Source organism: Copadichromis virginalis, linkage group LG2 (genome assembly GCF_057382275.1).
Source record: "Copadichromis virginalis isolate Kocher_CV1m ecotype Utaka linkage group LG2, C_Virginalis_male_GT1.1, whole genome shotgun sequence".
In the NCBI taxonomy this organism is placed as follows: Eukaryota; Metazoa; Chordata; class Actinopteri; order Cichliformes; family Cichlidae; genus Copadichromis; species Copadichromis virginalis.
Window position 1 is genome coordinate 22,159,821 of NC_140619.1, and position 23,918 is coordinate 22,183,738.

The following is a 23,918-nucleotide window of genomic DNA, read 5'->3' on the forward strand; positions in this document are numbered from 1 at the left end:
GCTCGTGACCATAGGTGAGGATATGGACGTAGATTGACCGGTAAACTGAGAGCTTTGCTTTTACACTCAGCTCTCTCTTCACCACGACGGACCGGTGCAGCATCTGCATCACTGCAGCTGCACCAATCCGTCTGTCGATCTCCCTTCTCCCATCACTCGAGAACAAGACGCCGAGATACTTGATCTCCTCCACTTGGGGCAGGAACTCATCCCCGACCCAGAGTGGGCACTCCACCCTTTTCCAGGTGATATCAATATGTTTATGCAAATTTACTTTAACAGCATAAAATACAAGAAACTAAGTAATTCAAACTGATAATTTCATTAAATTTTTGAAGATTTGCTTTTTCATAGAGACTATCTGGCTGTTAGAAAATACTGTTCCATGAGCTTCTCTGACAACAACATTTATATTAACCTCTTAACAACCACCATCACTGATGAACCATCATCTTTCAGCCACATGCAAACAAACAAACAAACCAAGATGTCGTTTATTTTGGCTTTAAAGTGCTTCCATTATAAGGTTTTCAATCGTATACGGCAAACAATGAAATTTTTAAAAAGTAATACATGTAAACCCTAACACTAAGGAACCTGGTGGCTGTTTACAGGCTAATATTCATTTTCAACTCTGAGTACATCAGTTTGTACCTGACATTACAGTGGATCTCAACACACATCTCAGGTGACCACTTGGATCTCACTTCTTGGTTCTATGTGCAAATAAACCCAAAGATCTTTTCATTTTTACCAAAAGCTGTCGGCAGAGCACTTCTAGTGCCTAATCAGCCGTAAATCAACTACTTTAGCAGACTTTAAAGAGCTTGGAAAGAAAAGCATCTGGACTTCTTGAAGTTTCGTTGAAGACGTTTCACCTCTCATCCAAGAAGCTTCTTCAGTTCTAAGAGCAATTGGAGGAGAGTCCCAGATTTTAAGCCCAATGGGAGTGTCCCCAAGAGGGTCATGGGCCTCCTATTGATCCACTAGCTAATCACAAGTTGTGAAAACGGGTGTTGGTCACAATCAGCCAAGGTTCTGGGTGAACCCACTGTGAAACCTAGCCCCATTCTATCATGTGATTTACTGAGGTCAAATGGCCCAGGATGTGAGTGGGCATTAAGGCGTCTGGGAAGGGATCTCAAAAGTGGATTATAGATGGCAGACAGTTGGTGCCATAAGTCACCGCCTCTTTTCAAAGATGGCCGTTCACACATCGTAGCTCCCCAGACTACGATGACCAGGATGACTGAGAACCTTCACAGACATACTTTAGCACAGGACATCGTTTGAGTGTGCAGTGTGGCTCAGGATATTTGTGTACATGCAGTGAAAACACTGAGGCCATGACAGGGCTTTGTGTTTGTGTAGTTCTGTTTGTATCGTACACAGACTAGTTATAAACCTTAATGGATCCATTTAAGTGTTTTTGTTTGTTTTTGCACAGCACAGCATTTTTCTAGTCTTCCTGACCACTCAAAGCTTTATCTTCTTCTTGCATCTACAATTCAAACATTGAACCACCATGCCACGAGGCAGTAGTGCTAACCTCTGCACCACCGTGCTGCTTATAAACAGGACCAGCACAAAACAAAAATGGTCACAACATTTTAAACGCTTTTATTTCAAAAAAGAATGAAGCCATAAACCTTCAAGTGTAAGAGGAAAATCATTAGTTCACCCATTCTGTGTAGCGACTGTTACAAAGGAGTATTAGGGCCACATTAAGAAAAAAATATTGTTGTTCATCAGCACCTTAGTTCACATAAAAATTAGACAAACTAATTCCTGGGAGCGGCTGAAATAGTAGCATAACTGACCAAATCATTTATATTGAAGAGAGCTGATCCATCGGCTAAGTTTAAATTTGGGGATGTTTTATGGGCATTGTGTTAAATAAAAGGTGGAATGTGACTTTAAAAATGTTGCGTGATCAAACATGTCCTAATACAGAAACATGAAAAGATGCCAAAACAAACACATCATACATGCGGTGCTGTCTACCACGATCCCATAATAGTTACGAGATAACGTCTAGAGAGGCAGAGGAGGACATCTGGAAGACAGATGAAGATGCTCTACTTGTCACCATCAAAGCTCGCCACGACAAAGAGAGATAAAGATAGCCCACCTTTCTGTGCTGAAGATAGCCTGATATAGAACCAAAGGGTTTGTTTTAACCCTTTCCCTTCTGTGAAGTGTTTGCAAAGCATCCATTGTCCCTTTTTAGTCACCGTAATGCCTGTTTTTATGTTGAGGTTGAGCACACAACATACACCGCACAGCTTCTGGGATGTTAAAGAGCTGAATTCTTGCTCATGAAGTGTGACTCTGAGTACCAGATGAATATGTCACTTTACAACTTCACGAATATCAGGTTACGCTGGCTGCATGCCAGCCCCTTACACTCTGGCACAGCAGGGCTACTTAAGGAGGAGAATGCCAAAGATTAAAATGGCTTTCCAGGAAAACATGAGATGTCTCGGATTTATGGAGGCGGTGGCAAACTTGTCATTTTTAAATATTTTATCTGCAATACCAACCGACAAGTCCTTGGCATAAACATTTCTAATTATTCCATTTTGAATTTGATGTCTAATCTAATTCTGTGGAAAAACAATCTCAACCGAAACGAAGAGAGCATCGGCCAAATCCATCCTGTCTGAAACGGGCACTTTGCTGATGCAGTGAGGAGGGAGTGTGCAGCAGTAGCTGCATGAGTGTGTGGGTGGTGTGTGCAGTGCATCTGCATGTGTGTACTTCTATGTGTGTGTGTGTGTGTGTGTGTGTGTGTGAGAGAGAGAGAGAGAGAGAGAGAGAGAGAGAGGTTACATAAAAACCTCTCTCATTCACAAACTGAGCCATGTGGCACTGGGGTGGTCCCTTTAAAAGGCATGTGTCAGAGTTTTCTACTAAGGCTGACTGCTGGAGAGGATGAGTGCTGATACATTATTCACAAGCAAGGACACGCACACATACACCCACACACACACGCTAAGTAACTGGAGGATAGGTACAAGATTTGTACAGTTGCGAGTTAGCTGAGGCACAGAGAATTGCGCTAATACAAGTACTTTGGCGAGGAAAGTTGATCAGGATAATGTCAGTGCAGAGACGTACCTATACAACGCCCCTAACACACACACATGCACACACACGCGCCCGCAGCAGAGAGGAGAAATCCTCAGCCTTCTGTTATTCAGTGTGCATAATTTATAGCAACCCCAGATCTCTCTGCTAATGACAGCACACTGGGGCATCTGCAGCACAGCAGCAACAGCAACAGCTAACTGGCATTGCTCTGTGCGTGTGTGTGTGTGTGTGTGTGTGTGTGTGTGTGTGTGTGTGTGGAGAGAGGTATAATGCTCTGTTGAGACAAGGACAGTGAGAGAGACAGAAAGAGAGAGAAACAGAAGGGAAAGCGACACACAGAGGGTGTCTGAAATAGACACAGATAACGCAACAAAAAGGGGAAAAGGGATGAGACGGACAAGTGAGAGGCCTCACACACACAAACATGCACACACACACACACACACACACACACACACACACACTATCTGTTCAAGTCTATTGAACCTGTGAATCTCATGGTTTGTATGCATCAGCATAAAGTATGTACATAAGTCTGAGCTCAACACTACACTTGCTCAAAGGAAAATTGATTCTAATTTAGGAATTCCTGCAGTACCGTTTCCATGATCCAAACGCAGGCGATTCTATGTCTCCACGAGCATCTTTCTCATCACTGGCTGAAAGGGATCTGAATTTGAAAGCCATGCTGAAAGCTTAAATTCACTGGGTTTGTTTTAAAGAATTATTCAAGGGTGTGGTCCTGGATGTGTTTCCTGTTCCAAGGATTGTTTTGACATGATGCCCCAGAGCAGAAATTCCTTCTAATTCTGGGATTTGGAGATCAATGCCACTGTGGTTCTGCCCCCTAGCTGCTCTACACACTGACGTGAACCTGAGCTGAGACACAGCAGTGTATGCTAACCTGGAAATATCAGATTATTGCTTATAAGGTGCTAGACACGTGCAAGTGTAGTCAGAGTCAAAATAGTGGGATAAGGATACATTAGTCTGAGTAAAACTTTGAATACAAAGTCCACAGATCCACAGACAATCACATGCACTACCTACTTAATGAGAAATGGTAAACATAGTCATTTAAGGTTGTAAAGATGCCAAGATATGTCCACCGTCTCTGGCTTATTAAAAGATCCAAAAACAGGATGCAGAAGATTGACATCAAACAAACATATCAAAGTTGTCTAATCTCATGTTTGTGTGTTTGGACCAAAGCTGCTCTCATGACATGCTTCACACTCAGGAAAACATTGATCGGAGACCGTGGCACAACCAAAACTGCAACTGCATCCAGTGTGCTGGAGATGTCGTTGCCTCTGGAATAGCTGCTTTGAAGATGGGGACCAGGTCTGCGGCTATTAGCTGCCATCTTCAAAGTGATGTTGGTAATAAAACTGCAGTAAGATAGAGTGAGTCTGCTATAAGTTTGCAAATGCATGCAAATGCACCACAGTTGGTGATTGAGTGTGAAAAAATTGCAATGCAGTGCAATCAGTTCAGGTCATTTTTATTTATATAGCACCAAATCCCAACAGCAGTTGCCTTAAGGTGCTGTATATTGTAAGGTAAACACCCTACAAAGAAAACCCAACAATCAAACAACCCTCTTTAAGTAAGCACTTGGCTACATTGGGAAGGAAAAACTCCCTTTTAATAGGAACAAACCTCCAGGAAAACCAGGCTCAGGGAGGGGCAGCCATCTGTTGTGACCGATTGGGGATCAGGGGAGGAAGACAGAACAGTCACTGGGAAACCACTGATTTGCCATAGTCGTAGGATGGTTGCTTTATTGCTTTTTAAAAAAAAAAAAAAATACCCCAGCTAGCATTTGGCAGTTACGGAGCCATAGCTTAGTTTAATGATGTCCATCCATCCATCCATCCATCTTCTTCCGCTTATCCGGGGCCGGGTCGCAGGGGCAGCAGCCTAAGCAGGGAAGCCCAGACCTCCCTCTCCCCAGCCACCTCCTCCAGCTTGTCCGGGGGAACACCAAGGTGTTCCCAGGCCAGCCGAGAGATATGATCTCTCCAGCATGTCCCAGATCTGCCCTGGGGCTAGAGCTGGGCGATATATCGAGTTTTTAAAACATATCGATATATTTTTATACGAGATATAAGATGTGACAATATCGTTTATATCGATATAGTCTATGTTACGTTATAATTATACTTGTGGAGCCGCAGGTTTGCCTCTCTTTCGTCCACTTTCGTCTTTACGCAACGTTACTCGGCCTCGCCTCTCCTTCACTGAACACAAGTCCCCCTCCTCCCCCATCGCTTCACCTGCAGGAAGCGACAAGACGGACACGGCAAATCGCCGTTAACGAGTTAGTGCGCATCGCCCCGTGCGTGGCGCTGGACGGCGTCAACGTGTTAGCTAGCTAACCACGCTAACGAGCTAACCACGCTAACGCCATGCAGCCCAGAGGTGCTGCACGGACTAAAATCCTTTCATTTTCTCAAAAGTTGACAGCGCGCCTTATGTATGAATTCTGGTTGTGCTTGATGGCCGCGAACCGATTTTATGTGGAACACGGCGCTCAGCAATCTGTCAAAAAATGTTTTAGTACGACTTTGGTAAGCTACGGAGCTGCACCGCTTGATGGATTGTCGGAGCATTACGGCTGAGCCTCGCGGAGTGATACGTACTGTGCTTCAACGTAATATTACCCTACTGTGTATAAGGACCATAAATGGCACCTGTTATGAGACGTGGTTACGAAGAGGATTTCAAACTCAATGCTGTCAGTCACGCAGTAGAAGTTGGGAACAGAGCAGCTGTGAAATCTGTCTTTGTTATTGTGCTCAGCGTCTTTTAGTTTACATTTTGACTGCACAATTGTGAGCTTTTTGTTATGCACAAAAACAACATTGTTTTCTTTTATTTATGGAGCATTATTATTTAATAAATGCTCATAATTTATTTTTGAGTAAATGTTATGTACATCTGCTCTATGTTAATAAAAGTGCCTGTGTGACATCTGGGACACAGCTTTGACTAAGAACTCTCTTTTTGTTCTTACTTTATGGCTTTAAAAAAATATATCGAGATATATCTTATATCGCCATCCAGCTAAAAAATATCGAGATATGAATTTTGGGTCATATCGCCCAGCCCTACCTGGGGCCTCCTCCCAGTGGGACATGCCCGTATAGACTGTATATAAAAGATGATCATAGATAGCCACCTTGATATCCCCCTTTGGTTTTTAAAGTCAGCATCTCATTTTGTTCATTTTGTTGTCGGCACTGCACATAACAAGCAAATGTGGATCTCTGAGAAAGCAAAGACACTGAAGCCTCATTCAGTAGCGATGTCAATCAAAGTGTAGCCACACCCTACAGCACACCCTGCTCTATTGTCTGCTTCGACTATACATGAAATAACAGTATACAAAACAAACATTGTGTTGTATTCAGTAAATTTTTACAACCTGATCAGTCTCCCCCTGCTGGCCATTAAAAAAAATGACTTTCTCATTGGAATCACTTTTCAGACCCGAAAGCTATATCGACACTTTTTTTTTTACAACCTACAGAACCTAATTGACAGAAAATCCAGTGTATGTCTGAGAGCAGCATCACATTTGTGGTTTCAGCACACAATATGTGCTGGATACAGGTTTTTGATTTTGGTCTCCTAACAGTCAGGAGAAGAAACATTCACCGTCACTGCTTTACAATGTAACTTTTCCTGCAAGCACTAATTTCTGTCCTTGCATGTGTTAAACACTCGAGTGAGTAAAGGACAACGCAGCAGTATTTCTGCCGTATCAAAATGAACCATTTTCAGACATTTCCACTAAAATAAAAGTACCCACTGAACTTCTCGCTCTTTCTTATTCGTTATGTGGGTAAAAGGCCCGGCTATTACTGAAACTTTTACAGTATCAGTTACTACCGCATCTCTTTGTAGTGCCAGAGCTAAAGATCACTGCCTTTGCTTCCTTCTCTCTCTTTCTCTCCTCCTCTGTGTGGCTGACTGACAGAAGGGCAGCATAAGCTGAACCGCACACTCCAGCTACAGTCAGCTACAGCAGGAGAGAGAGAGGGAGAGCATGAGGCATGAGGTATGCAGCATTAGATACAGCATCACTGACAGGAGCATGTTTGGGCATCAGATAAAGCTATTTTAGGACGAAACTGTCAATGCATCTCAAAAGACGTGCCAACAGAAATGATCAGAGAAGACCTACATTACGCTGCAGCCTGTCTGGGATGTCAGATGGGATTGGTTTTGCAGTTTTTGAAGAGGGGCAGTGTGAGCAGTCCACACGCCTAAGTCGTTTACACAGAATAAAAAAGGGAGACGTCGGTGAGGGAGAGACGCTGGATGCAGACATACATGTAACTCAGCATCTGTTCAAAGGAAGTTTGTACTCCACTCTTTCACATTAAATGCTGAAACTTAAACATTGCAGCTATTGCCACTGAAACTGTTCAGTTCTGCAAACCTCTGTGTAAATAAGCCCCAATCCAGCTGTGGGCTGAGCTGAAGTGGGAGAAGAGGAGAGCTTATTGGAGCAGCTATGGCAGACTCAATAACATAAATAGTAAGAGAGAACCCAGTCGGTCCTGCCATTTAATCAACATTGGCTCTGCTTTTGGAAGATGGCTCTGCTATCTTTTATGGTGCACGAAGATTTACTGTCTCATAATTTCTCTCACAGCGAGGGATCTGTGCTCCTGCCTTTAAACGTTCGCTGGTACAAAGTCTGAATTAAACCTCGACAACCACTTCCCTAAAAAGACTTTAACTTGTCATTTATTTAATTGCCTGCATTACAGTCAGAAATGGGCACATCATGTGGATTCCACATATTCGTTGTAGCCAGAAATACCAAGAAGTGTGTAAAATTCAGCACATCGCTGCGGCTGGCACCGGTAGCCTGGACATCAGTAACCTAGCTGAACAATGTAGCTGGAACACCTGCTCTGTCTTTGTTTTGCTTTATAGCACTAAGTGTCAAACAGACCCAGAACAAATGAATACAGTAAATGCTTATACAGTAATGTGGTGGTATGTTAGTGAATGCCTGCCTGGATTCTAGCTTTCACATATACGTCAGAGACATCTTGTCGTGGCAGATTAAACCCCTGACAAGTGTGATAAGTGTTGCCCTCTGAAACTAACTGTGCCACCCAGCAGATAGCAGCATAAAGGAAATATAGTGTGGGATCATCGTTTGCATCTGCTCCCATTCTTCTCCGAAAATGTAACTACTTATCAGATACTCTTGCTGTCAGTTTGCTGCTGTCTGTTTTTATTGCACAAAAAAATCTCTGTAAAAAACAACATCATCAGCTAGTATCAGCAAAACTCATAAGCCTGGTGCAACCCACAGCTTTATTAGCTATGCTATTGAAAACCTAAAGCCCAAAGCCCTTTTGGATCCCATCATGCTGACAGACAGGGGTAAGGGTGTGTATAAAAGTGTTTGGCTGTGATTGGCTGCCTTCCTTTAGACTTGCTTTTGGATTGGTGTCCGCAGACACACCCCTTGCTAACCCACTTGTCAGCTGCCATTTCTCCTGTCTTCAGTGAAACTTTGCAAGCACCTTTGCTTGCACATCTCCAGCCTCACTGCTGGCTGTGAGTCCTGCTCCGTCGTAACTCATTTGCAGGCGACACTGACATTACTGCATTCACCCAGTGAAAAACATCACCACAGCCAGCAAGCTACAACTAAGGAGAACTTTTGGCCAGTGAGCAGCAGTTTCCTTGAAGGTTTCTATGTTTGAGCGCATACAAGCAGACATGTGAAACCCATCTGACTCCACGCTGCAGGTTGGTGCTGTTAGAGCCACAAGTGTTTCGATAGTCTGACTTTTATTTTGTAAAGTTGTCTCTGTACATCGCCACAGTTGTCTTTAAATTAAACAATCCACATATGCCTCAAGAGTAGCTTTCACTTTTAACACTTTTAAGCTTGAACCATGAAGTAATTCAGATAATTCAAAATTCTTGTAAATAGAGTGTTTATTGAACTATCTGACAAGTTTAAATTAAATATAAATGCATATATATGAGTTTTGATTTGTATCATATTTGCTACATCTGACTTTGTTAAAAATCTGGTGCTTAAAAATGTACTGTGTACTTTATTGTGTTTTTTCAAAGGGGGAAAAAATCACACTGGTGATGCAGAGGTCTCAAAAACTCACAAAACTCACTCTCACTAGCTTCAAAGTACTTTGAGAAACCACTGAACCGTCAGTGAATTTCTTCTTTATAAAAACATATCAAATGGTTGATTTGGCCACTCTGCAAGTGTTTGCTAACTCTCTGATGCATTTTTTTTGTGGTTTTTTCAGCCTAATGATGGCCTCCTTCGCTTACATTTGGTGACTTAAACTGCAAATCCACCAGGCCATGAAACTGTGTGTTAGTCAGCTGTTCAGTTACGTTCAACCTCTGTATAAAGATAACTGTAATTCCTAAACTGTTATTGCAATACTTTTGTTAAACCCTCTGAATTAAATCAGAAAGCTCGACTTGATGTAAAATCCACTGTGGTGGCGTACAGGGGTGTACGATCTGAACTGTGTAATATTTTGTCTGTTTTAAATCAGGTCCTAAATCAACTTCACCGCAGCAGATTTTATAAAGCTTTAAGGCTACTGCACTGTCAATAAAAAATATACGTGTTTCTTTAACCTCTCGTTAACCTCTCATATATTCCACTCGTGTGTCAATCTCATCCAGTCCTGGAAAAGAAACAAAATTGATGAGGGACGTAACGGAAACAGTGGACATTCAGAGACTACGAGTTGCTACGGTGAATCTATAGTGTCGCCACACACTCTGGAGAGTCTAATTAGGTTGGGGTTCTTCATGTAATTTAGGCTCTTATTGTGTGTGTAGTTGTCGTGTGAGCCTCTGCGTGCGCGCACTTATGCTACTCATGTTGCGAGAACGTAGATCTGTTTGGACAGTCACACTCCGGAGACTCAACTTTCTTATACATGGACACAAACGCAGGCCTCACTTATGTCGTGAGGACTAAATCAGCCCTAGATGAATCGCCATCATGTGGAGCAACATACTTTAGGTTGAAGGTGAGGTTAGGTGGAGGTTTAGGGCAAATATAGTTGTCGTGGTTAACAACAGAGAATAGGTCAGTGTAATGTCCTCTGGAGACATGGAGACACATCAGCGCGTGCGAGAATGTGCGCACACATGAGAGGTGAATCAGCTCATAAGTGGGTATCTCCTCTCCTGAGCTTATCCCTGCCTGGAAAATGTGTTCAGACTGATTGCAACAGCACTGTCATTAATAAATGACTGGATAATTTTAGCATGTCATGGAGGTAAAAATAGAACCTCCATGCACCCTTTGTTGAGACATCTGAGCTAACTCCTGTTAGGCTGCAACACTACAGATACACAGACACACAAGCCTGGAAAATAAATGTCACATTTTAAGATTACATGTTTCTAAAGGTTTTTTTGTTTGTTTTTTTAAAACCCTCATTTTTTAAAAAGGAGACCCTTAAAAGGTTTTACGCTGGTGCTCATTTGAGAGAAATGCGTGGCTCTCACTGAAGATCTTATTCTCTATTTTAGAGGCTGAATTACTACTTCCTGTCTTTGTAGTTCTTCGCTTCATGGCTGCCAGATGCTTTAACAATAACTGAGGCTATTGTAGTTACAGCTTCTCAAAGGCAGCGAAGCATGTCAGTGCTGAAAACAAAGGTGCAGTGGCTCACAAAGGACATTTAGCCAAAAAAAAAAGCGTTATGTTCAAAGTAGATTGAATATACATTACAACATTCATAAGTCACACCATGTGAGGTCATAACTGAGCTGAAGCTGATTTCCAGAGCTCTGCTGTAGAGGGGGGAAAGGCTTTTCCATTATCTTAAAGAAATAAACAGCAATAATAAAATAAAGAGAGACAAAAAGTGCAGACTATCAAACTTGTGGCCCTCTCTGGTTAAACTCCCCAGAACAAAGGGCCACCGCAGCCTCTGTTGTTTGTAGAGACAAGAACAAACCACGATTTTTTTTTAATGTTAAAAACTGGCAGCAAGTTTTAGAGATTTTAAACTGCCATCACCGCCCACGTACTGTCACTGCAGTCCACACAGACACTGTGGAGACTTTCGCCACAATTTCTGAAGGAGAAAAAAAAGGCGTCAGATGTGACAGATCTAACACTGGCTGAAGGCTCCGATGCAAAGTTTGGAAAGGAGGTTAGTTCAAGACGAGGCTGCTGTCCCCGATTCCCATCACATTCTGGGCCTAACTTTCTGCCTCACTCACACAGGAGCGACACGACAAGAAGAGCCGCTGGCATTTCCGCCGGTGCGTTTCACCTTAACGCAGCACATGTAGGCTACCGTGAGGATGACACGATGCAGGTCCTGGGCTTCATGCTGGCGTTTGGGTCATAACCGGTGGAGAGGGAGGAGGGTGGTGGTGGTTACTTAGGTTTAACTAACCATCTCTCATTTTTTATTTTTTATTTTTTGGACACACAGACAGATTACGCGACACACACACATTCCCCTGACATGCCTCTCATATATTATGGGTGACCGGGTTATGGAAAACTGAGGTGTCAATCGCTCATATGTGTGTGTGTACGCTGACACACTGTATGGACTGGGAACGTGCATGCGCAGCCAGAGTGCTGGATGTCTCCCTTACATCACCATGGCAGTTTCAGTGGCCCTTATAGTGCGCTGTGAGTGGATGGCAGGTATGAGGGAAAAGCCTTAAACTTACCGCAGTCCTCGCACAACACTCTCTCAACATCCTTCTTCGACTCCGGCTCGCTGGCGTCCACGGGGGCGTACGATGCCTTGAATACCAAGGGCTCGGCGGTGGGGTCCATGAAAAAGATATATCTGTGGTCCTTCTCCACCGTGGTGCACGGGGCCTCGGAACCGAAGTCCCCGACGGTCACGAGCTGCTCCCTCTCGAGGCCGCCGCTGTTGACGGGCCACACATCCAGCACCTTGACATTCACGCTGTAGGGCTCCCGGGAGGAGACGTTCTCCGGGGAGGAGCGCACCTCGCCCTCGATGACCACGGCTGATCTGTACGCCTGGTCCTGGAGGGAGTTGAGACTCGGGGCGTAACAGGCGAAGGAGACCCCGATGACCAGCATGGAGAAATGCACTGGATCAAGCCTCATGCCGTCAGCCTGTGCTGTGCTGCAGTGCTGCTGGGCGGCGGAGCGAGCTGGAAGAGAGAGACGGCGGCGAACGGGCTCCGGCAGAGCAGGCAGGGCAGAGCGGCAGACCTTGTGGAAGTGTCCATGCCATCTGTGTCTGCCGCTGCTTTCCCCATACGGCTGCTGGCGTCGGATGGGGGGGACACAGCAGCCTAGGAACCGGAAACGGCCCGCTTCTGCATGCTTAAAAATGTGATTGCTGCATTCTCCTTCACCAACCACCCTCCCCCCTCTTATCTCCCCTTTTCCTGAAAGGCAAAACAAGACTCGTAAATTAGTCTCCTCTCGAATCCAGGGCTGAAACCTCTCTTTCTCTCTCTCTCTCTCTCTCTCTCTCTCTCTCCAGCTAATAGGCTAGCATCGCATGGGTGGGCGCATTGCCTCTTTGGAAAGAAAAAAAAAGCGACTTGCGCGTACAGGGGAATCACAAGAAATGATATGCTGTGCTCCACGCACACGCAGTATCGGCTCCTTTATCCACTTATATATCGTCAAGAGTCCCAGTGTTGCAAATCCGTTAGTCAGGAAGCAAAAAAATTCAAATTAAAAAAAGGGGGGAAATCAACAAACCCCCTACCGCGGAGAGGTCCAACGGACAGGATGAGAGAGCAGCGGTTATCCGGTGAGGCGTTGCAACAGTAGCGCGCACCCTCCAGCCGCGTCCCCTGCGCCCCTCATCAAACGCGAGCGGCTTACGTGAGCAAACATCACCTGCCCGGTCAACGGCGTCGCCTCGCCTCGCCACGTCCTGCGCAAACACCCTAATGACCCGGGCACCCACCGGCCCACCGGCACGGACCCAACCGGCGTGTGAGCATGCCGGCAGACTCTGTTTGAAAAAAAAAAACAAAACCCAAAAAACAAAACCTCTGCGGGGTGGGTGCAGGAGAAATCACGCACGCGGTGCACAGGCACACCACATCAGCAGCGCGGAGTTGCGTCTGTAGCCAAGCCCTGCACGGCGCCTACTGTGGATCTCCGGTGCAAGAGGTGCAAGAGAGGCTATAGGCGACTGCTACACACACACACACACTGCGGATAGCTGTTGCGATGACTAACGCTGCGAAATTCTCTCAATGGATTCCACGGCATGTAGAGGCGAGCGGGCGCTTCGGAGCTGAGCTCTCTGAGCTGTTAGATGGCCCCTCTGGAAAATATATCTGCTTCTGCAAAGCACGCCCGAATCCCGCTTTTATGTTCAGCGCTGTTTTTGCGAGTCATTACACTTCACAAATGTCGCCTTGCAGTTTTGCCGACTCCTGTGGCAACACGTGGTAGCAACAGTTACCAGAAAATGCGGGTGTTATAATAGAAAGACACAAATATTTTCGCCTATCTGGCTTAGATACAGTGAATAAAGCCTCATTTTCCACTGAATACGCATCCACCAATGAAATGAGACCCCTTTACAAAGTGCTGAGGTTTTTTGGGTTTTTTTTTTATGTTGACCATAAGTATCCCCTCCCAGTCTCTGCCTCCATCAGCCAAGCCATTCATAAGATTTGCCTTTCCCTCCCTGTCAGGAGCTGTGCGACCTTCGTTAGAGGTCAGAAAGACTTTTTGTAGTCCATACAGAGGAAATCAGAAACTATAATGTCACATAGGGGACACTTGGACAGTTTTCATATCTCCATATATATATATATATATATATATACATATATGGAGATATATATATAGAGAGAGAGAGAGAGAGAGAGAGAGAGAGAGAGAGAGAGAGAGAGAGATAAAGAAAATGTATATAGCCATTTCATCTGAGCATGGCCTCATCTTCCCCTCATCACCAGGGTCAGGGGCCTGCCTCTGTCCATGGTGCTGGACAGCTTTATTTCTCTGTCCAAGCAGGAAAACCACATCCCTGTTCATACATTATTTTCACATGGAGCCAGGAGTGAAGCCGGAGTGCCACTGATCTCTGTGGTTTTAGATGTGCTCAGTCGAATGTTTAGATTGCTCCACATTTTTGCAGTTGTTTCACCGAGCTCACAGAACTGGATCAGCCAATCTCTGATCTATCCTATGACCCTGCCCCACATCATCCCTCCCCACCTACAACCCACATACACAAGGATCAGTCTCTCCTTGATCTAGTCAACTTGGAAGCCCTCGTTCAGAAAGCTCGCATGCAATTTTGGGAATTGTTCTAAATTAGCCTTGAAAACAAATCATTTGTTGACCAAGCAAAGTGGAGTGAAAATGATTCCTGCTGTTCACTGGCCAGGGGCAGCCACCACCAACTGCCTTCACAACCTCCCTGAACTCGAGCAAAGGGGGGCACGTTTGTCGCTACATCAGCACTTCAGCAGGGTGCTGATGAGGTCGCTTGAACTTCCCTGTCATGATACACTAATCGTAACAACCCAGCAGTCATTTTGGTAAATGGTAAATGATCTGGTTCTTATATATAACACTCTTCTACTCTACCTGATCACTCAAAGCACTTTTTTTTTTACAGTTCTTGTAGGGAATATGCTTTTCTGTACTTGACACACATTTCTTTGTAGCTGCCCTAGCCACCCTTTCTTTTATGTGAGATTACATCAGTGTCACTCTGCAAAGACAAAGCATAAACCTCCTGTTTTATTCATTTAAGTGCAAGTTTAGAAAAAAAACAAACAATTAAACGGTTGCGAATAAAACACAAGAGGTGGTCTTTTTTCATACTTGGTCTACTGATATAAATTATATATTCCAGAGATTATTAGGTCAAACCCCATCAAGTCTCTCCATCTTGTCCTTCTTCAGGTCTGCTACACGGGCACTTGTTGTGTTTACTGCTATTATGACATTTAATAGCATTGATATGATGACATTGCTTTTACTTAACATATGGAAGATGCTCAGACATGAAGATGTGACATGCCTTTGATACAAGCAATAGTCATATCATTTCTTCCATTGCTTTACTGCGTAACTTTTAACAATGCTGTAACTCAGTTACTTCATATAGTTTTTATAATTACCATTATATGACACTTTTCTATGAACACAATTATACTGGAGATCCCAGTGAAAAGCATGTAGTTCCACCGGTGAACTATTTACTGAATTCATGTTTCCCGTAGCTCCTAATTATTAGGGACAGGGATTGGAGGAGTTATGGATGCAGCGTGAGCATGTGGATTGCAGGTGGGATAAAACTAATTTAACAATAAAGGAAAGGTTGTTTTCACAAAGGTTATCATAGTCAACTAAAACTAAAATTCAAACTAGATGTGAAAAAACATTTTAGTCGACTAAAATAAAAAAAAAGGCTCTTGAAAAATATTAAGACTGAAACAATTGTGTCAACTTTCAAAACTAAAAACCAATAAAAATGAGACTTTGTTGGTGTTTATTGAGACTCTGTTTGTGAGTCTGCTGCTTTCAAGTGTCTGTGTTTTTATTGTCACTTCTGCAATGACTTCCTAAATCCTGTCTCTGACATGTGCCCTCCACACAGCATATATTACAAAGACTACAATAAACACAGAAACTAAAAAAAACTACAATTGAACATTTTCAAACAATAAAAGCTAAACAGAACTTCACTCTTACTGAAACTAAACTGGCTTAAAAGAAAAAAAAATCAAAATCAAAATGAAATCAAAACTAGTTAGACAATACAAAACTGTAATGACTCTGGTTTTCACACATTATGGCTCATTCTATTCCACTAATTTGATACCTATAATTTTGCAGTGGTGATTGTCTCGTGGACCCCAAACAGTAGTGCTTGTGTTTGTGGGGGTCACCGGGCTATTTATTTTGCCCATATAAAGCGCTAAGTGTCAGGCCTTGAAGTGAATTCCAAGAAAATCAGAATCTTAAAGGCTCCCACTGATAGAGGAGAAAATCATTATCAGAAGTGCTGCCAAACACTCGTGTCACCATGTGTGCCAATAAATGTATAGCAACAGGTTTTTCTTCCCTTTAACTTTTTTTTTAAGCCCTTCAATGTCATTTCCCATTGAGAGAAACAGAGACACACCAGCGTGTCCAATCACAGGCTAATGATTCACGGTGCTTCGCAGTGCATCAAAATCCCACGCAGCCACCATCGACTGTTCATTCAGAAATTTCTTTTTCACCCCGCTCTCCCTTCCCCGCATCTCCTTCCGTGCGGGTTCGCTGTCCGTGGTGCTGAAACCCCCAAAACGACTGTCCATGGTGCCGAAACACCCGACCCAGTAACCACCAGGTAGGCTAAGCCTTTGTCTGCGCCCTGCTCTTAGCTGTGTTTGACACAGGTTTCAAACCCCGTGATCTTCATTTGCTTAGACCCGCTTATTTATGTAAACACATTTGTCTGTGAGCTCGGCTGCGGAGTTTTAGGCTTTCATTTGCAGTATGCGACTACTTTAACGGCTTAAAATGTAAATTCTGCGAAACGTTGCAAAAACCGCGCGGGGACCTTGAACGCAGCCCGCTCGGAGTACTACAGTAACACCACACTACAGTTACTTTCATTTTTTCACCCTCTTCTCCTCTCTCGTCTCGCGATAGAGCGGCGGAGCGGTTTGACGGGCAGTCGAGGTTGCAGCAGGCAGAGGGAGACGGTGGAAGGTAAAGCAGGGAGGCAGCATCATGGCGGACAGAGACAGTGGCAGTGACCACGGAGGGCCCACCGCAGGCCCCGGCTCGCTGCCTCCGGGCGCAATGGGCGCCATGTCCCGGCTGCAGCACGACACCGAGGAGCTCGCCTCGAAGCGCGTCGACATCCAGAACAAGCGCTTCTACCTTGACGTGAAGCAGAATGTTAAAGGCCGCTTCCTAAAGATAGCCGAGGTCGGGGCTGGGGGAAACAAGAGCCGCCTCACTCTCTCCATGTCTGTCGCCGTGGAGTTCCGCGACTATCTCGGGGACTTTATCGAACATTACGCCCAGCTGGGCCCGACCAACCCGGACATGGTGCAGGATGAGCCCCGGCGGGCGCTCAAGAGCGAATTCCTGGTGCGGGAGAATCGGAAATATTACATGGATCTGAAAGAGAACCAGAGGGGGCGGTTCCTGAGGATCCGACAGACCGTTAATCGGGGGCCCGGATTGGGAAGCGCGCAAGGCCAGACCATCGCTCTGCCGGCGCAGGGTCTCATCGAGTTCCGCGACGCTTTAGCCAAACTCATCGACGACTACGGCGTGGACGAGGAGCCGGCGGAGCTCCCGGAGGGCACCTCGCTCACTGTCGACAACAAGCGCTTCTTCTTTGACGTGGGCTCCAATAAGTACGGGGTGTTCATGCGGGTGAGTGAGGTGAAGCCCACGTACCGGAACTCCATTACGGTTCCCTGCAAAGTGTGGTCCAAATTCGGTAACACCTTCTGTAAATATGCGGAGGAGATGAGGAAGATCCAGGAGAGGAGTAGAGAGAAAAGGGCCTCGGAACTGCTACCTGAGGGCCCGCACGGCGGAGACGACGGCGACGATGACTGACGCGGATTTTAGGAGAGCTGACATGAAACAACCGAGACAACGTTGGACTCTGAAGAGAAAAAAACAACCCAGACTTTTAACTGTAAAATAGAAAGAGAATCTACAAGGGAATCACCCCACACACACAACCTCCACAGACATGGCAGCACCTCTGCTGTCTCCTCGCTCATTTTACTGGATGTCACCCCACTTACCACCCATGTAACAGTAAGCCGCTGCTATCAAGGACTGAACTGTAAGATATGAACCGTTTCCTACTTGATTTAAGTGACAATGAACAGAGTGTTTATATCTCTATCGATGACAGATTTTGCACACATCAAAGCTATTTCACAAAAAAAAATGTTTAAGTGTTTTAAAAACTGGTAATAGACCTAAGATTTAATCTAAATAAAACCAGAGGTTTAGAGTATAAAGTCTTCATGGAGAAGGAATATTTGACATCAGCACAAAGAGGATATATTATGGACTTTATGAAACCAAAATCCGAATCCAGATGTATAGTTTATTATAAAGGTACGCAGAATAAATATGGCAATGCTCAATGAGTTGCAGAAGGCAGCACTGCAGGCCTTGTAAACACCTGTCAGCATGCGTGTAGGCACATGTTTTGAAAAGAAGTTGGCAAAGTAGGCTGTAGTCTCTAATTTGGCCTAAACGTAGTCGGCTAATGGAAGCATTTCTCTCATGCCATTATGGAAAAGGTTGAGACACAAACCTAAATAGCCTATGTGCGCCTCAAACAAATGGGTTAAACCTATCTCTGAGCTACTCTATTGAATATCAACCCTCTTGCACCATGTCCACATAAACTTAAATGAAAAAAGTGCTAACTTAGATGTACTAATTATGATTTTGTGAATCAGCTGTAAAAAAAATTCCTTATTAAGATGCCCACGTTTTCTGTGGGATTTTTTTCTTTACGTTGTTGTTTTTTGTTTTTTCTTTTCCTCAAGGTGGTGGGGGATGCAAAAGGATATTAAAAAAGGTCCATATGTGGGAGCGCAAGGCGCAGAAACAAACAGACAAAAAAAGACGCGTCAGCGCAGCGCGCGGCGAGGCAGCGCATCCTCTCTGACGTCATTACGACCCGTGCCTTATACACTCCACTCGTTTACGTGTTCTCACGTGGATGGTCTGTGACCTCGACCGCTGTATGTTTTCATTTACGAGTGCTGTTATGTAGGCAGAAATATATACTCACCAGGGCTGTGGGATTCACACCCCTGCAGTGCATGGAGCATGCGTGGCAACACCAAAAGTAAAGCTGAAAGGCTGCTAGGAGCTGGGGGCAGGGGGTGGGTCCAGTTGTGTTCTTGGGTGTTGTTGGCACTTTGGGGGCTATGCATGTTGTGCTATGGCGCAACATGGAGCCCAGAATCCCTAGCCGCACCCCTGGCTCAACGGACTGATCGGTGCCTCCCGAGATCTCACTGAGTGTGCGCGAGCGTGGAAAGTAAGCTGGAAATGTTATGGGTGGCTTTGCTCACCATATGCACCATGATGTTAAAAAGAAAAACAAAAAATGAAAAAAACAGCAACAACAACAAAAATATATAAATACAATAAAAATAAAAAAACGAAAACCCAGGAGCGGCTGGATGAGGCTTATTTGTCAGAGCTGAGATGGATGCTGTTAAAGAGCCAGGCAGTCAGCCAGCCAGGCAGGCCAGCCGGCCGGTCCCATGCAGTCAGTACGAATGCGGTCCAGCGGATGTAGAGGCCTATCAGTGCAGGGCCGAGGCAGTGTCTATCTCTTTATGGTGCTACAGCCCCTTGATCGCTCCTTGGGGGCCTCGCCGCTCAGAATATGTCACTTTTGCATTGTTATTCTGATGCTTCTTTTTTTCCCCTTTCCTCCACAGTATGTCGTCCAAAACGTGTCAGGTTTCCCCTCCCAGCCAGAGACGAAGCCACTGACTAGTGTAGGACATTTTATATTAGTGTGCAATATTGTGTACGTGCCAATCGTGGCATTGTATCACGTGTATAGACGAAAAAAATGTATAGGCTATGTGATCAGTAGATATTTGAAAGCATGATGATGAAGTGGATGCATCGCATTATATTTCCAAAATGTGAAGACTTTTACTTCTCGAGGTGAAAAAAGTCAGACTCGTTGTGAGTTTTTTTTTAATTGTTTTTCTTCCTGTCACTTTCTGTAAACCAGTAGGCTGCCTTGTCTGTCTCTCAGTGCGCGTAGACTAGCTCGGGTATTTTACGTCCTCCCTTAGGAAAACGAAAAAAAAGTTCTCCTCCAAACACACAACACAGACCGTCAACAACCTCTGACTGTCTCCATGTTGGCCCTTCTACACTAAGCTTGAATAGTATCTTGGGACTTGGGTCCAGGGGTGGCTGGCATACACACACATACACGCACGCACAGACACACACATACTCTCCCCCTGTTAAGGCCTCTTGTTGATATCTGAGTGTTTGGGAGGCCTCTGAAGTGTTTTGAATTGTGTCTAGAACTGCACAAGGCCTCCTGTCATTAGGAGAAAGAGAACTGTGTGCTTGGAGCCTGAGTGCGAGCCCTCGCTCACCTGGGACTGCAGTACAGGTGAACCGCAGTTTGACTTAGGCTTTTCTGGGGTTTCAGTCGAGCCGGGTGATAGCGATCAGCCGCGGCAGAAGCCAAAGGACAGAGGAGTTTGTTGTTGTTTTCATGGCGAGGATCACAATCCCCTCTGATGTGGGAAGACTCTTGTCGCAGTCTCGCTCCCTTTCCCAGGCGTTAAAAAAAGGCTTGTTGCTTGTGCACTATTCATCACGTAGGACGTGTAGTCCATCCCTTCATTTTGACTCAGCTGACTCAGCCCTGCACTGAGGTCCTGCTGAACTCTCAGTGTGTTAAATACGACTGAGCCTGTCGGTGTGGCATGCCACCTAGCTGACGGGAAGGGAACACTTTAGAGGCCTCAGCTGGATAAAAGCGGCTAAAAGCGAGGCCTACCGTGTATGTAGGAGAGCTGAGGCTGGGCCGAAAGCAGAAGTCCCCGGAGCACACTTGGGCTCCTAAGGTGTCACAAGTTCAATCCTTAGTTTTAAAAGCTGATTTGTGTCTGATTGGCTGCGTTTGTGATGGCAGGAGAAGAAAAAAAGGTTCCAGAAAATCCCATCTGTTCACCACAGGACTGTTTCTGGCCCACGTTTGTCTCAGTGACAGTGAAAGGCCCGATGAAGCCTGGCACTGCACTGTAAGGGCTTACCAGCAGCAGCAGCAGCCTGCCACAACCTTCCAACCCGGCTGCAGACAGATCGAGTTAGGACCTTTCTCTCTGGAAATCTCTTCCACTTCTTACAGAGATGATTATATTTCCTCACACTGCCCTCAATACAAAAAACATTTATTTTCATTGAATGCACGTACAAACCACCTATGACTATGTGCCCAGAAAAGCACATCTGAGGTCAACCTGAGTTCATCTTGAGGTCACCGCGAGTCTGAAGTCACTGTGGTGATACAGCACTTATTCCCCAAAGTGTTCTAGCTTTAGCCTGACTGACTTTAATCATGTCTGCTACATGCTAAGACTGGAAATACGACGCTTCCTTTCTCTTTTTCTCTAATGGCCAAATATGAGGAGAGCCTGAACATGCTCATAGAGTTCACTTTGTGAATGCCTCACTCTGTGAAACGCACACATTGTTCGCTTCTTTTTTTGTTTTCAAAAAAGATTTAAACATGTGTTCTTTTGTTTTCTCCAGGTGCTACTGGGTCGGTTGTGTTTTTAGCGTTGAACGTGGCTTTTTTGGGTCTTTGTCTGAAGCGTACTTCCGGTGCGATCAAACCTGATTTTGTGAGACCTTTACCTGGAGTCACCTCGCAACCACGTTGTGCCCACATCTACACAGTCATCCATCTCTAGGACTTAAATGCAGCATGGTAGGCGGATGCCGTTCGTCTCGTTTTCCGTGTCAGCGGACGTGATGGTGTGCCGTCTTCGGGTGGCTCCGGACGGGTTGGATGTGCATGAGCGATGCTGCTCTGTGCTTGTTAGCGCCGTTTCAATTATTTTCTCCACAGCAGCAGCCATCATAGTGATCTCTAACCATGATGTTAACCGAACTTTCGCCCGCAGTATTCATTTGTCAGATTTGACTTAAGTGTGCCGTTTTCTTTCGTTGATCAGACTACAGGTAACCAGACCATTCCTGGTCAGACTGAGGAGAGGTTAAGTTGTAGATGCAGCGATATCTACTTGCTGCACGCACCTCAGTGTCAGATTGCTAGGATGGCTCCGCTGTAGGTGGGAAACAAACCGTCTATATGACGGTTTAACAGAAAACTTCCACAAATGAAACGCGGCTGCCGGCTCGCGCCTCCACCAGACTATACGAGTACTAACTAAAAAAACAAAAAAAGTAAAGAACTGACTGAACTTCTGTTAAGGTGTTCAAAACAACCAAATGTGCTTTGTTTCTGGTTTCCAGTGTTGTAGTCTTTCATTGGCCATTCGGACTTTCTGGTTAATCACACAACCAATCGCAGCCTCTGGTCAAAGCCAAGCACTATATGACTCATTAGAAAACCACAGACAGAGGAGCTCATTCAGCATGTCTTCTGTTTGCACACGCACCGAGCAGTAGGGTCCACCGTGTTCGCAGACTGTAAAAGCTACTGTTGTGTATAGTTCTTGAAGACGTCCTTGAAGCTGTTCTGGAGATGTTGGGTTAAATGGATCCTGGATTTTTAAGGGGGTGGGGTCAATGCACAATGAACATATCCCATTGTCACCGTTTGGTCTCAATCCCTTTACCATCCCCATAAGAGATAATATGTTGTATCTTTCGAAAATATTTTATCTGTGGCGTGTGTGTGTGTGTGTATATATATATACATATATATATATGGTTTGTTATATATGATGCTCCTCCTTTCAGAAAAATATAACATGTAAACAGGAAAAACATTGCTGTTTTTTTCCTTTGTATTTTATACTTACAGAAAGCATTGAATAAAAATGGATAAATACTTGCACTTTAGATATATTAAGAAAAATAAAAATCTGCATATTATTTTTGATAGGGATCTCACATTTAAAGAGTATAAATTACAGGCTTTGTGACTATTGCTGGACAGAGATGTATTGAGTTCTACTTATTGAAGTATATTTTGTCTGTGTCAGAAGGTTTACTAAAGTAAATTGCATGATAAAGTAGTGCTACACCGATATTGTTTTTTTTTGTTTGTTTTGTTTTGTTTTGTTTTTTTAGTTGATAAAATGTCTGAAAACTGTGATAACGACCCTCTTGTATCATGTTTAACCTCTCCTCACCCATTCTAGGATATTTCTTACTGAAATATGGCCTTTTCCTGACTATATGACGATGGTGCTTACTTTGGCTTTGACATCGAGCTCATCCTATACATCTCGACATCATCATCATAATTCGCGTCCTTACACTCCATTCCTTTCTGTTATGTACTCTCACTACCTTATTAAATTTCCGTTGATGGCAAAAAAATAAAACAAAGGTGTGCTGTTTTGTACATTGCTGTTTGTTTTAATGTTGAGGGAGCTTTGTTGTCTGAAAAATGACTAATGGCGCAATAAAATGTCATTCCACATGTCCTGGTCTCTGCATAGCTGTCTTTAACTTCACAATGGTCAGTTTTTTAACAGACCCGGGCTCGATGAACCCCAACCAGCAGGAATTGCTGACTGAATTCAATATACTATTACCAAAGTTATTAGTTTCTTTTTTTTTTAAGGAAATCTGCCAAGTTTCTATGCACAACGAGAAAGACAATATACACTGATCAGCTGCGACATTAAGTTACCCTTGTTCATTCTACCCAAAGAAGCTCTCAGGAAGCTGGACCTCTCACGGTGTCCCGGCAGGGTGGTGCCTCTATCAGTCAGGCTCATTTATGCACATCCTGCCACTGTGTGATCAGATTGGGATCAGGAAAAGTCAGCACCTTTGACTCCCTGTTGTGTTTTCCAGGCTTTCATGGGCTGTATTTGGAGCGTGCTGGGGCACATGTTGTCATACGCAACCATAACGTTTCTGCAGCCACCACGTGTCAGAGTTGCATCTGCTCGAATGCAAAGCTCTACCAGCAGAACATTGCACTGCAACAAGATGATTGATGTTATTCACTTTACCTGCCTATGGAGCTCGGAAAGATAGTAACTGGACTTCTTTAAATTTCTTGAAGATGTTTCACCTCTCATCCAAGAGGCTTCTTCAGTTCTAAAAGCCTCTTGGATGTGAGGTGAAT

At 44.5% G+C, this 23,918-nt stretch overlaps 2 protein-coding genes across 4 annotated transcripts in view; one reads left to right on the top strand and one right to left on the bottom strand.

The window, feature by feature from the left end:
• Positions 1–13,093, bottom strand: part of nrg2b (neuregulin 2b) — a 71,906-nt gene extending 58,813 nt beyond the window's left edge. For both annotated transcript variants that reach the window (XM_085473600.1, XM_085473593.1), the window contains exon 1: positions 11,821–13,093. In XM_085473600.1, coding sequence (XP_085329726.1) covers positions 11,821–12,232 — 412 coding nt within the window. In that variant the 5' untranslated portion in view covers positions 12,233–13,093. The remainder of the gene's footprint in view (positions 1–11,820) is intronic.
• Positions 13,094–16,319: 3,226 nt separating this feature from the next.
• Positions 16,320–23,261, top strand: purab (purine-rich element binding protein Ab). Of its 2 annotated transcripts, XR_014923031.1 has the most exons (3): positions 16,320–16,451; positions 16,757–17,918; positions 18,640–23,261. XR_014923031.1 is itself a non-coding variant. In XM_085473614.1 (2 exons), exon 2 carries the CDS (start codon positions 16,838–16,840, stop codon positions 17,681–17,683), a length of 846 nt encoding a protein of 281 aa, XP_085329740.1. In that variant the 5' UTR covers positions 16,320–16,451; positions 16,757–16,837; the 3' UTR covers positions 17,684–23,261. The 2 variants fall into 2 exon arrangements, 1 of the variants encoding a protein (XP_085329740.1); XM_085473614.1 differs by having other exon boundaries at positions 16,757–23,261.
• The last annotated feature ends 657 nt before the right edge of the window (positions 23,262–23,918 follow it).

What these genes read in the sequence shown, in the direction of transcription:
- purab (XM_085473614.1), top strand. Translation starts at nt 16,838, where the DNA reads ATGGCGGACAGAGACAGTGGCAGTGACCACGGAGGGCCCACCGCAGGC.